The sequence below is a fragment of the Daphnia pulex genome, chromosome 1 (assembly GCF_021134715.1).
Source record: "Daphnia pulex isolate KAP4 chromosome 1, ASM2113471v1".
Lineage (NCBI taxonomy): Eukaryota > Metazoa > Arthropoda > Branchiopoda > Diplostraca > Daphniidae > Daphnia > Daphnia pulex.
The window spans coordinates 4,148,990-4,162,659 of NC_060017.1; the positions used below are offsets into that span (position 1 = coordinate 4,148,990).

Genomic DNA, 13,670 nt, shown 5'->3' on the forward strand with positions numbered 1-13,670 from the left:
AACTTGGAATATCAAATCTCCTTGTATTGAGCCGACGTCAACAACATTTTAACCACGTATGCATTGAATAAAACTGTTCTTCGGCATATATACACTTCCGTTTCCAAAACTTTTAGCGTGTGTTTTTGCCTTTTTTTTGTTTCCTTAATGTTGTAACAAAATGCAAGAGCATTTAATATCTGATAACCAAAAATGGCCCATAAGATCAATATATAAAAGAGTAAGAATTTGAAAACAACGAAGCAAACGTTAGAGGAGGTGTTACTTGACAATTTCGATTTGGCAAGTTGGAACTGAGCTGCAGAACTTAAAATTTTTTCTTCTCGGCTATAGAATGGCCATTGGAATACCCTTTACTTTTGCAAGATTCAGCTCCTTTCGCTTTGCCGTTGGATTGGTAAAGACCATTTTGACCAATGTAGCATGCGGCGGATGCGTTGGACATGATGTTGGTGATCATCTTTCCGACGCCACGGCTTTCCTTTTCAGCTTTGGCGTTGCCTTTTCCGTTGGCGATTTTGTCATTAGATTTCCCGTTGCGAAGGTTCACTCCGTTCTTTGCGGTGTCATCATGGTCATCGTCCTTTTTAATAGCTGGCAGCCTGCGGCGTTTGATGTAAGCCTGTGCAATAGAAAACAATCGTTATCACATTAGCATTCAATTCTAAAGATTTCTTTGAGTAGAAACATGAATTTCTGCCGTGCTGCAGATAATTTTAAAAAGCTTAAGTTTTCATTTGACAGTACCTGGATGTAGAAGTTCGAAAAAAGGCTTAAAAACATGATTGAGTTAAAGCACATGATATATGCAAGAATCTTGGGGAAGTTGCACTCAATGAAGAAAAGTTGAGCCGTGTGAAAAAAGACCGTGATGAACTGAACCATTTGCATCGTGGTCAGATGCTTCTTCCACCACAAATATTTCTGATACTTTGGTCCCATTGCGGCTAATAGGTAGTAAGTGTACATGATAATGTGAACGAAAGTGTTCAGCATTCCAAAGAATGTGGCGTGGCCACCGGGGGTGAACTTGACACCCCACCAAACGGCTGCCGGCATGATGCTATGGTGAATGACGTGGAGGTTGGTGATTTGATCAAACTTTTTCCGCAGGACGAAGAAAACCGTATCCAGAAACTCGGTGAATTTGCAAAAGTAATACCACCAACACATTTGGGCAACAATCAACTCGTCGGGGTCGTCGGAATAGTCGACCGGTTGGCAGCGGAGGCTGTAGCGGAACAGCCAGGCGTGAACCAGACCCTGAATTAGCGGAAGAGTCGAAATGACAGAAAAAGAGAAAAAAAGGAAGTAAAATCAAATGAAATTGTCGCCCAGTAAGGAAATGGTCAAAGGTTATAAAGATTTTCATACCTTGTACACCAAGTAAATACTGGCGAGAACTTGAATGACATTATAAATGATGATGGCGGAACGGAGCTCGAAGGGTTTCCGATCGCGCATTAGCCTCGGTCCCAAGGATTTGACGAAATAGATGTAGCAAGAGCAGATGATCAGGGTTGGGACAGGTGAACTCATTAAGAACCATCCGTCGACCCTAGGATCTTGAAGAAAAAGGAAATTACGGTAATTTTAGTTAATGTTTTCTTCTAATAAATGCATCGACTGGTGTTCACTTTTCTAGAAAATGCATGAATTAGCCACTGGTCATTAAACATAAGCAGTACAGAATTCTGGGGAAAGCCAACTGAAGAATTCTCACGTGAAAGATAGACGGATTCTTTACCAACGTTTTCTCTTCGAAGAGATTTGGCCGTGTTCCGTTAAAGTAGCGGTCATACGAATGGGGTCACTATACTCTGAGAGACTTAACCACAGACCGTCATCGACGAATGAGGTCAATGGACTAGGAGTATCACAACTGTTCACCATTACGGTATAGGGGTTTCCATTCCGCAAATTCTTCGAGACACGATGAGGAGGATAAAATAATGCAACATTCTATTTTCGTACATGCGCTAAAAAGTATTTCTACACTTATCGGCCCCTAACAACTAAACAATGATGTCGCAAGCGGGGAGTATCAGCTGATAAACTAACGGATGATTCCTTACCTCGTTTGTTGATCATCAAATCATTGTAGCCGTCGACGACATTCTTCAGAAAGGCACTCATTCTTTTTTGATCAGTTAGCAATCAACTAGAAAAATTTCGAAAATAATAATTCCAACTCAACATAGGTACATAAAGTTACACAATCATTTCATGTCAAAAACTTGCTCGGACTGGCTGTCCTCATAAAAAGGTTAGACTTCACTTTTTCTTGTTACCTCTAGATCACTCAGGGCGACGAATTATACGGCAAACAAGTTCAGAAACCAGAATTTTTTACGTTGGATGATTAGAAAACAAAAACTGGAAGATTCACACGCGCACACTCTGAAGCCCTCAAACAGAGTGTGATCCTTGCTACCGACTGAAACACAGGTGATACGAATCCTTTCTTTATATATAGGCCACCGTCTAGCATTTAATGCCTAAAGCTATTCCTCGCTACTCGCCCTTCCTACTTTATGTTTGGCTCTATACCGTGCCGGCAGCCCGACACACGGGGACCGGCCCCACAGGCTAAATTGTATTTCAGTGCAGATCGCGTATTTTTACGAAGAAAAAGTCAAGACTTTCTTTATTTTGATTTCTTACCAACTAAAGATCAATTCTTCTTTTAGGAACCAAGTTAATTCGTTTTCGGCACAGGCTCATTGTATCGCTTGCGATCGCTTGCCATTTAAAAAAGAATAAAAGGGGGAAGAAAAAAAGAAAAGTTTAATTTGTTAATTAGCTGTTCTGCCTATTTTTAATAACGTTGTCGTCCAAGGGTGTGTTTCATAAGAACAAAAATTTTCACTGAAATGAAGAAAATAGAAGAATATAATACCGTAAGCAGTTTCTTTGATTTTGCTAGAAATTTGCATAGGAAGTGTTATTAAATGTTAATAGAATAAGGCTTATTTTTCGCCAGAACTATCGCTTAATTTAATTTGACAAAAACAATGTTTTATCAATGAAAAAGAAAAATTTCTGCATTTCTGTCGAAACAAATTCTTACTAATATTTACGTGTGAACGGATCACACAAGCGTGTGTATCTGTTCACGCTATGAAATTTAGGCATGCACGCTAATAGTGTGTCATTTCGTTACAAGAATGTTAGTCAAAAAAATAATATTGATATAACTGTATAGGAAGTGTGTTCAAAATTGTCTGCTGAGGTAGCTTCAATTGTCAAGTCAGCTTCAACTCAAAATAAGTCAAGAGAACCGAACTAAGCAACTAAGATTAACTTGTACACCTTGATGATCCAGCGTTTCATTCGTCCCGTCTTCACGTTAAGTTGCTGCGACTCTTTCTATTAAAGTGCTATGACCTACTTAATTCTATTTACTCGTGCCGCACTGTTGCTCTTCCTCGACCAGCTAGAATTCCTCCTCGACCTACATAGCAAAGCCATGTCTGTGGCAGAGTGTGAAATTCTCTCTTTGCCAGGTGCATCTTCGAAATATTTTCAGCCGATTCAAACAAAATCACAACTAGCTGATTGTATTGCATATCTAATAGGCTAGGGTGAATGGTGTCGCCGCAGAGTCGGTGGCAAGAAAAAAAAAACGATCAAGTTAAGTTGGAGAAAGAATTTTTTTGACAGATCAGCTAAATCATTGGTTGCCCAATGGTAGGAAATAAGTCGGTCAAGCTAAGGCTGACACATATATTGTGTTTTAGGATGTTGCGGCCTATTTTAAGAGAAGACATTATTTTCTGTACGGTTCGAGCCTACTTAATATTTGATAAATCACTTTGGGGGATAGCAGAATGAAAGCAGGGAACTCATTTTTCGATCTCAAAATTTTGAGCTAATAATCTCAAACTATTCGTGTGTTTAAGGAATATCGCAACCTTTATTGCGATGATTGTAGCATGTTTTTTATAAGCGTTTTTATAGTCGCAAAATAGAAGTCGGAGAAACGAAAGCGCGATTTCTTTTTTTTTATTATTGTTGTTACTTTTCTATTTATTTTAAAAGAAGACATAAAAACGGGGGAAATAAAAGCAATCATAGAAGACTTGCTGACAAAAGGGAAATGCAATCAAGTTGGAGAACGTCTTGACGAAACGGCAACATTACTTTTTCCGAATAGCGAGAGATTAATAACTGCAAAATCAATGAAGTGTAAACATTTATACAAAAGCAAACCAAAGGAAATACGTATTACCCAGCAAAATCTTGATCTGATCCGGCATCGTCGTTATCATCAGCGATTTCACCGTCGTCCCCGCCTACAAATAAAATTGAACTCGCGTCAATATCGAGGCGCTCATTGAATTGCACGCGGTTGATAACGGTCAACAACGAAACAAATAGATCCGTCATATTCGATCCCGGATTCCCGCTATATTAAAAAAAACTAGGTGCCGCTATTCGGTTTACAGTGATGGCAATCAAGTGATAAAAGGAGTTGTCCCACATTGACGCCAAGAAGGGAAATTGAACTTCAGAATGGAATAACGCAAGTATAAGAATAGTGCGGTGAACATAAGTAATTGTGTCAGATAACGCCAATTCAATCGAGAATTGCAGACACGACGAACCGACAAGTCGTGCATGATCGAACGGAGGCAAAAGTTTGGGTGCATTTCACACTTGATTTTTTACCGTTACATCGAAACATTAGGTAGACAAAAAAAAAAAGGTTGTAAACCAAACAAAGGCGTTGTCTCCTCTTCCATTTAAAATTAAGCGCAAACTAAAGTTTCTAATCGTATTTTGTTTAAAAAAGATTCTAGTCATACCTGCATCGCGTCGACGCCTTCCGTACGCACGCCGAGCCGTCTGCGGAGGTAGATCAGTTTCGCCATGGACCAAGGAATTGCGGTACAACAAGAGAGGTTGCCATTCTTCGCCGCGAGATGAAGGCATTCCCATTGTCAGAATCCGGTCCAGAAACTGTAAAACCATTCTTTTGTCTTGTTTCAGCAATTTGTTCGTAAACTCGGCGCCGATTTCTAGAAAAGCCAAATTAGGTGGAGGGCCAGTTGGATCGTTGGGATTCTCGAGTGGGTTGGTGGCAAAAAGAATGGCATCTCTATGCAGGGCGGTGATAGCTTCGCGATTTTTTAACGCGTCCAATCCGAAAGAAAGGGCAAATCGTTTGGCCAATTCCTACGTACAAAATAATTTTGTTTAGTATTCGCGTGAGTTTACTATCAATAAGATTTAAATGGATAGATAAATTTTATACCTTGACGCTCAAAAACTCTTCTGATTGTCGATCAATACGACTTCCGGCATCTCTACTTAAATCGCGAAAGAGCATGGAGAGACTTAGAACCATAGTCCTGGCACAGCTAACTTTGTTGATTTCTCGGGCTTTTCCCAACGTCGTTTTAATGATGTCACCGTAATCATTGTAATACTTCACGTAGTGTCGGAAAACATCTGCCGCAGTTTTTATGGGCAGGACGTTGTAAACGACCAGTTTGCAGAAGCTAGACAGGTAGCTGCGGCGTTTGTGCAATTCTTCAATTTTTGTGTGCTCGTCGTGTTCTTCGTCCTCCTCTTCAACGAACACGTAAGTCTGAATAAAATCATTTAAAGTTTGTTGCAGGCCGCGGTCAGGCTCATAAACCAGCGGTCTCAAAAGGGGATTGTCTTCCAGTTGCTTGCAAAAAGATATGAGCAAATCGCACACAGATATGTAGGCCTGCAAAAATTGAAAATTTACAAGAAATGAAACGAACTTCTACACTGACACGACGAACCTCTTCTCTAAACAGAGCAACATTTGAAGTGATGACGAGCTCGGTCATCAATGGAATGTAAGCATCCAAATGATCTCTCAGTTGCTTTTGTTGTTGAGCGGCAGACGTTCCTCGTCCAGAACCGTTTTCCAGCTGTAGAAGTTCCCATAAAATGGCAGAATAGCAGGCTGAGATGCAGTATTTTATAGCCTAAAACATTTAACATGTATTATTGCGTGAAAATAAACAGTTAAATAATGTGTTACTTCAGGTGGCATAGACCGGCTTAGATCTTTGGCTTCTCGAACAGCGTTGAAAAGAGGATCCCACAAATTCCATGGTCCAAGATTGTGGCACGACCAGAAGATGGCAACTTTTTTCAAACTTGATACCAGGGCAAACACCTCATCTTCGTTGGGCTCTTCGTCCTATTACCCAAAGAATATGCTTTATCTCTTTGAGACGAGAGAAAAAACAAAAAACAAAAAACAAAAAAACAAAACAAGCAGGCAAACTTACACCAGCGATCAGAGTTAGATGATCGTCAAGAACTTCACGCAATTTGTTGACCAGGCGATCGATTAAAGTACTTCTTATGACGTCACATCGAGAGTAGATTGCGTGATCTTCAGTACAAAGAACTTCCAATGTTTTGGCACAATTTTCAAGCACTTCTGTTTCGGTGTGTCTCTCGACAACATTTTGCATCAAACGCAATAACGATTCTAAACTCTGTAAGCAAGAAGTAACGCATAAAAGCAATGAGTACAATTTCATACACACTTAGTATAAAAAGAAACTAACCTTTTCTTGACGTGAGGTAGTGTAGATTTCCATATCAAAGTATTGGGGAATCAACAGGAGGTTTGCAACTTTTTCAGGATCCGCGATATATTTCCCGAGTAACAGAGGAAGGGTTTGGATAAAATGTTCAGTTAGTCGAACACGATCATCTTGGGCTTGTTTGGTTTCTTTCGCGGTGGTAATCTTTAGAAAAAAATACAAGATTCACACACGTATTATTGTGTTTGCATGATGAGCATGTTAAAAGATAATGTGGTAGTTACCTTTCTTGTAGGTCCACGCCCAACGGGTGGCTCTCCAGTCGCGGCTTGTTTGATGCAACATGTCATCAGTTCGATCAAACTTGTTTCTTGCCGATCATCCAAAGACTCTTCACCTGGCCCAGGATCTTCCATTAACAAATCCGTCATGCACTCCCAATCTTTCATCATTTCATTTGAATCAATTAGGGAGTCGACCAAATATGCTCCGTGTTCATGCAACTATGAAGATTGCAAAGTCATTAACCTATTTGAATTGTTACTTGACTGTAATTTTACCTCAGACTCGATGAAGAATTGAACCAAATCCCGAATGAGAGGTGTATTAGGCAGTCTCTTTTTGCCACGGTGAGTACGTAGAGCCGGGGGACTGGTATCATCGAGTGTGAAAAGCCGCTCGTTGAGAAACTCACCAGCAGCTTGCGCAACGGCTCGATGGGAAGAGAACACCAACTCATAAACAGCCTCGCAATCCTTATCTGACAATATTTCTCGATGATACTTATGAATGCTGATGATCAAACGAACAGCTTGTACGGCAACATCGTACTCTTTGTCTAGTGTCATCGAGACGACACGATCCTGTAAAAAACAGTCAAATTATTGTTGACGGGGTTAAGTGAAATTAGATAAAAATAAATCACCTTAAATTTGCTAGTAAAAAGTTCCAATTTTCCCTTAAGTTCTTCTGAAGCATAGAGCGGTTGGAGAGCTTGAAGACATCTTAAACGAACATCACCAACTTTATCATGCAAAGTCCACCCTATATACTTGAGGTAGGAGTCATCGAGGAAATTTTGGGGGAACCGCTTCATCCAAATGCCAATTTCCGCCATACAAATGGCTCGAATTTCAGGAACGATATCTCGGTAACGATGGACGAAAACCGACTTGAATGTGTAAGTCAACATGTTTTTGATTTCATCCATGTTTTCTTCAAGTTCTTGGTGTTTGGCAAGCAACGCTTCTAGACGATCACTGGCTCGTTTATCCCGAGTTTTCTGTCGCTCAGCTTCATACTGACGAGACGTGTTATCAAGATGAATCGATACAGTCAGAGCCACATCAACCAACGCAGTCATTAGTTTCATAGCTAAAACAAATATTTTGACATTAAGTGAAGATGAAACAAAAAAATCTATTTATATAAAATAAAGTTTACCAGCTAGTGTAGCAGTATGACGAAACGCTCTTACTTGTGAATCAGAAAGACCAGTAAGTAGTGAAATTACATTATCCATTAGATACTGATCATAAATGATGGAATATTGGCATTGCTTCACAAGTGTTTGAACGAAGTCACAGAAGTTGCTTCGAAATTTCTTCCATTGTGGACCAGACATGATCATCGGGTATTCACCACTTTCCTAAAGGATTTAAGAGTCACAATGTAATCATCAACAGTTAAAAAATCAATGGTTGACAATCATATAGAAAAAGTATAATACTTCATCAAACTCTTCGGTCATGCGACGGATAATCGCGGCATGTTCCATGCTACTTTGCATTTGAGAGGTGATTTTCCCTTTGCATCCAGAAGCACTAATGAAGAACTGCATTATGGCCCGCAATCCTGAGTCACGATCAGCTTTGTACTGTTCAATCCATTCATCTACAATTTGCTGCAATCAGTAATGGAATAAAGTATTAATTTTTAGAAAACACTATTATAATTGAGGAATCTAGTGGTTTTACCTGTAAAGAGCTTTTGCCATTTCTAATAATACAAAATAAAGTGCTTTCGTCTTCAACAGTAGATTGTTCCATCACTGGATTTTTCCTTGGACGTCCTCGTCGTCGAGGGGCAGGGCTTGGAGTAGGTACAGGAGTATCTTCTGGGCTAGACATTACTCTCTGCGAATTTGCAGCAGCAGCAGCCAGTCCTTTTTTCCCAGCAGGGGTAACTGAGACTTCATCACACAACATTGAAAAATATGGTAAAAGAAACATAATAGCAAAATAATAAGATTACTTCTGCCACGAGAACTTCGAGTTGTCCGTCCACGCCCAATAGAAAGAGTTGGAACTGCAGGTTCTTCCAATTGATTTGAACTGAACACATTCACATTCTGCTGTGCTGGACCGAAGTTTTGGTCGTACTCCATGTTGGAAGTATTTCCAGAATCATATTGCAGAGAGACATTTTCATTGTATTGCCCATATTGTCCACCAAATAAATTACTGCAATTGAATAAAGTTAGAACTGTGCTTAAAATTGTATAGAAAGATTTGAAACCTTTGTTGATCCATAGGAGTTTGTGGTTGAACGGAATAAGGAGTAAATGGTGGTTCATAATCCTCAGGAGGATCATCCATCCTTATTCTTTTCCCCCCTCTACGTAGCATTTTCAGTTCTTTTGGCTAAGCACCAATTCTGTAACATTTAATACAATTAATTAGATAACAAGCACTTATGTTAGAGGTATGGAATTTTTCGTAGTCATAATAAGCCTACTGTATTCACTGCTATTCGTAAATTTATAAAGTCTAAAGCTGTTTTCGTGTGTAACAAACGTGACTAGATACCATTTAAGACTTACTTTGCTTTCTTATTTAAAATTTCCCTTCGAAAATAACTTCAGAATCAAGAAATAACGCGGGAAGTCCCAGCAACAATTCAACAAAGTCACTGAAATTTTGACGACTGGGGAGCGGGAAAACAAACGGAATTACTTTTAGTTGTTTGGAACGCCGTTTAGCGTCATCTACCATGGACTTCGTAGGCTATAGTCTGGAGGACAAGATACTTGTCCTATCTGCTATCTCGCTGTTTTATTTCCTATCTCCTGGTTTTTTAGCAACTTAAAAAAAAAGGAATCAATCACTAGACTTTTATTACAAACTCGTTTTAAGTCTCCATAAAATTTTAATAAAGCTGGTAACATAAGAAAATTGCAGTTCAATCATGGTATGGTTCAATTATGGGGGGATAAGACCGTAAGGGAGATGTGCATGGGTTGTCTCCACCTAGCGCTGAAGACTTTAAACTGTTGCTCAGTAAGTCAGTTTCAAGAGGGAAAATCTTCGGATTTGAAAAGGTTTTTTGTATGCTGGCATCGAAGGGTTTGCGTAGTTCCCGTAGTAAATAGGAAAACATCAATAATATACATATTTCTTACATAAAACAAGACGGGGATGATTCGAATTCTAAAATAATACATCAGATTTGGGAGTTTAAAAATAAAAATAACTGTTGTCATTCTTATTCTTCTGCCGCCAATATGGGCAAACATTTTCAATATTACAATTTCAATAGGCAAATATTTAATAATTTTTTAAGTGGTCGGTACCTAAATGGATGTGCGATGGATAGGCCTATCTATGGAGAAAATATGGATTTCAAAATACGAAGTCTAACAATCTTTTTAGATAAATCTATTCTGTTTTTTGTTTTTCATTTTCAACACAGAACACTCTTTTAGGGTTTGTTGGATGTGTTTTCTCTAAAGAATCTTAACAGCTTTGCCATGAAAGCTAGCCAAAATTTATCAATTCATTCCTGTGTCACAAACCACACGTTTTATTGAAATAATTATTGAAAAAAAAAAAATCTATGATTCATTTTTACTGGCAATTGATTTATATTGTCCAGGGATATTCAATGTTCAATAAAATGAATGTTGAAATATTGTTTTCATTAAACAAACATCCTCACTTTTTTTTCAGAGACAATTCCATCAACTGCTTCGTTAATTCGCTTTCTTTCTGAATCTTCTCGACTTGATTTACCTCCAATTTCTTTCCCGCGGACTGTTCAGCTTTCAAACGTGCGATCTGGTCAAGCTTCTACAATTTTAACATTAAAGGTAAGTTTTTTTTTTAATATCAATTTTCATAGATCAAATTGGGTGATATCGGGTGTTATCCAATTATCAATCCTAATTTCATACCTTCTTAAGGTCCTTTAGCTTTTTATCAGTTGTTTCGTCTCCAGTAAGTTCAAATTGGACATCAGACGTTATTCCTGTTGTATCTATAGGAGGCGAACTCTCGACTGGGACTGAGGATTTTTCAGCTGCCGCTTTCTTGATTTTACGTTCATTGCGTTTATTTGGTTTAACTTGACTCGGTCCTTTTTCAACTAAACAAAATCTCATTGCCACAAAATTTAAGAGATAAGTAAAAATTATTTTACCTGGTTTCACAGCCTTTGGATTAGACGGAGCCTCCCTTTCTTCTAAAAATTTCAAGATTGCGCTTGTTCCTCGTGCACCCGGAGGTCGATAAAGTTCTTTTGAAACTAGTATAAAATAATAAGAATAAGAATAAATAATAATTTTTGATATAATCATAATACAAAAAAAAGTGTTTGCACCTTGAGGTTGAGATGGTTTGATACCAGCCACTTTTTTTGTGGAAACCTTGAAATCTTTTAAATAACCATCTGGCATGGGCTGCCAGGTTGCTTCCCACAGCTCATTAGGAGACTGAATATTATGTTCAAACAGCAATCCGCCGCTGTAATGCCAGATTTTGAAACTAGCAATACAAAAAAGTAGTGATTTATTTTCGAACCATCAATTTTGTAGAATATTTGAGACTTTTTATTACCCATTGCTCACCCGAAGTCGTGGAGCAGTTGTCGAAGTCATGAAATGTTGTCCATCAGGACTCCATTGTAAGTGAGTTGTATCAGGAGCATCCATTGGTGATATTAGTTTCAGTGTTTGTGTGTCCCAAATTTCAATCTTGCCCTGAAGGTTACCAAAACCACCAAGAAGAAGAAGTGCACAAGAATGTTAAGGAAAACAAAAGAATGATAACTGAAATTTTTCTCCCTTCTCTTGTAAATTTATAGACATATATACACAGTTGACTGAAAAGGATATTGTTCCCCAAAGGGTTGTAAAAACTCGAATTCCGCGGGCCAGTTCCAAAATCAAACTTAGCCTCACACTTCAAATCATATAGTGTGGCTTTCGCAGGCATGAATCCGTAAACGACACAAAACTCGGTTCCGTTTGGATTCCACTCAACTGAATAAATTGGTCCATCTCTAGCTGCAGGTGAAAACATAATGTTAACATTAGTGATTTACTAAAAAATAACTAGAATGCTATAAATTATTACGCAGTTGGACCATTGCCGATGTGCCTTTCACGTCAAGGAAATGTAATGTTTGTTTCCCATAATAAGATGCTCCAGAAGTATCAACATCAGTTGATGTCATAAGCAAAACACAATTTCCTGGCTTGCTCCACTTCATTTCAACACGATCACCTTGAAAGAAACTTTTGGAAGCGACCAATCCAGATGGATTTAGGTTTGGATATTTGAACAGCTTGGCAAATGAAGGCTGACCCTTAGAACCTGCACAAGTGATGCATATTATAAATGACTGGATAATTTTTTTTTAAATCTAGCTGTTTGTTTTTGCTGACCTTGGATATAACAGAGGAAGAAATATGGAGAATACCCTGGAGATGTTGAGTAATCACTAATCTTGAGACTTGCATCAGATCTTTGACTGATGGAATCCATTTTATCAACTTCATACACTTGAAGCTCAAGATTCAGGTTACGTGACAACAGTTTTTCATCCTTACTCCAGGATGGCTCCCTTTATTGGATAAAATAAATTGGCACAATATAAAATAAATTATTTCTTGACATTAAAAATTTCAAAATCAAAAGTGCTAACCATTTTGAATGGTTTTTTTGAACATAGGATTTGACACTTTGTTTGGTCTGAAGATTCCAAATATGCAAGTTTGGAGTATTAACTGGTATGTCCTTTGTAACTGCAATGTGATAAATTACAAAGTGAAACGATAAAAGAAAGAAATCTGGATTTTAATACCTTGATAAGGCTCCCATGTTACAAGGAAATTTCCTTTAGGGGAAAATTGCAATCCAGATGTTTTCGGTTTTGGAAATGTAGCAATTACACTCCATTTCTCTGTTTCAGCAACACTAACACTTAACATTCAAAAATACAAATAGAAAATAATACAAATACAATTATTAAACATAAAGCAACAAGCTTTCACTTTTGTTTTTGTTTTTTTGGAGCAAAGTTTTGATTGAGTTTACCTTACCTTACTAAATTGCAATAAAACATTTTTTTTAAGTTGCAAAAAGTATTTCTACTTACACTGTTCCATTAGCCCATGCTAAATATTTCCCGTCTGGGCTCCACATAGCCAGCCTGCAAGTTTTACTGGATTCATTTTTAAATTCTTCAACAGGTTGGAAATGTGTCCCTTCAAAGACTTGGACTCCATGGGTTCCTCGACCTAGAAGGTGTTCTAAATTCTGACAGTTCTTTTTTTAGTTTCTGTAAGCACAAAACTTACAGGAAATGAAAGGAGTAGGTGTTGAACTCATCATGTGCAAGCAATGGGTTAAACTTAAAAGCTTGATTTAATTCCTGTAATTTTTAGGCACTGCGTGTTGTAGCGTGTAGTGTTGTGACAAACTTGAAGGGGCCAACACTCATACTTTATGGGAAAACGAAAAAAAGGCAAGTATCAAGTATGACCGTTCAGTATTTACCGCGGTTTTAACGTGTGCGCACGATGTCAAGTAAATTCGTCTGCTTGCCCATGCATGGACTACTTACCCTTTCGTCCTTCATGCTCTAACTAGAGGGCGAGACTCTTTCGACTCTTGTTGAAGCTTGTCACGGGGGGGATATCAATTTAAAATATTTTAAACGCCGATTTAATCTTCATATGGTTCTAAGTGAATTTTATTAGTTAATAAATTATTTCAATTTTAATTTCAAAAGGGAGAACCGCGGATGCCATCTAGCATCTAGCAACCATGCACGCTAAGCTCTTTCTCATTTTTAACGCGCCACGTTCCAACTTTTCATCTTCAACAAATTGATAGATTTTAATTCGCCTGA

The 13,670-nt window shown here is 38.3% G+C and overlaps 3 protein-coding genes across 6 annotated transcripts; all 3 read right to left on the reverse strand.

The window, feature by feature from the left end:
- Nucleotides 1-3: 3 nt before the first annotated feature.
- Nucleotides 4-2,453, reverse strand: LOC124194369 (elongation of very long chain fatty acids protein-like). The gene is made up of 5 exons (XM_046588530.1): nucleotides 2,292-2,453; nucleotides 2,076-2,161; nucleotides 1,375-1,565; nucleotides 748-1,263; nucleotides 4-622 (listed from the first exon to the last, which is right to left on the reverse strand). The coding sequence occupies exons 2-5, from the start codon at nucleotides 2,134-2,136 to the stop codon at nucleotides 308-310; spliced, it is 1,083 nt and encodes a 360-aa protein (XP_046444486.1). The 5' UTR covers nucleotides 2,137-2,161; nucleotides 2,292-2,453; the 3' UTR covers nucleotides 4-307.
- A 1,536-nt stretch (nucleotides 2,454-3,989) lies between these two features.
- LOC124194331 (cohesin subunit SA-1-like) lies at nucleotides 3,990-9,769 on the reverse strand. 2 transcript variants are annotated; one of them, XM_046588475.1, is made up of 17 exons: nucleotides 9,361-9,769; nucleotides 9,057-9,194; nucleotides 8,793-9,001; nucleotides 8,516-8,730; nucleotides 8,269-8,442; nucleotides 7,983-8,187; nucleotides 7,465-7,913; nucleotides 7,100-7,402; nucleotides 6,824-7,042; nucleotides 6,561-6,743; nucleotides 6,276-6,488; nucleotides 6,023-6,184; nucleotides 5,778-5,966; nucleotides 5,258-5,719; nucleotides 4,809-5,178; nucleotides 4,232-4,295; nucleotides 3,990-4,170 (listed from the first exon to the last, which is right to left on the reverse strand). In XM_046588475.1, the coding sequence occupies exons 2-17, from the start codon at nucleotides 9,164-9,166 to the stop codon at nucleotides 4,164-4,166; spliced, it is 3,534 nt and encodes a 1,177-aa protein (XP_046444431.1). In that variant the 5' UTR covers nucleotides 9,167-9,194; nucleotides 9,361-9,769; the 3' UTR covers nucleotides 3,990-4,163. The 2 variants fall into 2 exon arrangements, with proteins under 2 accessions (XP_046444431.1, XP_046444438.1); XM_046588482.1 differs by having other exon boundaries at nucleotides 9,276-9,369.
- Nucleotides 9,770-10,377: 608 nt separating this feature from the next.
- On the reverse strand, nucleotides 10,378-13,401 carry LOC124194352 (eukaryotic translation initiation factor 2A-like). 3 transcript variants are annotated; one of them, XM_046588514.1, is made up of 12 exons: nucleotides 13,117-13,401; nucleotides 12,915-13,056; nucleotides 12,621-12,739; nucleotides 12,462-12,561; nucleotides 12,202-12,380; nucleotides 11,891-12,130; nucleotides 11,650-11,820; nucleotides 11,372-11,546; nucleotides 11,136-11,299; nucleotides 10,956-11,060; nucleotides 10,711-10,901; nucleotides 10,378-10,606 (listed from the first exon to the last, which is right to left on the reverse strand). In XM_046588514.1, exons 1-12 carry the CDS (start codon nucleotides 13,148-13,150, stop codon nucleotides 10,472-10,474), a joined length of 1,755 nt encoding a protein of 584 aa, XP_046444470.1. In that variant the 5' UTR covers nucleotides 13,151-13,401; the 3' UTR covers nucleotides 10,378-10,471. The 3 variants fall into 3 exon arrangements, with proteins under 3 accessions (XP_046444470.1, XP_046444477.1, XP_046444464.1); XM_046588521.1 differs by having other exon boundaries at nucleotides 10,711-10,892; nucleotides 13,117-13,383; XM_046588508.1 differs by having other exon boundaries at nucleotides 10,956-11,299; nucleotides 13,117-13,384.
- Between the last annotated feature and the right edge of the window lie 269 nt (nucleotides 13,402-13,670).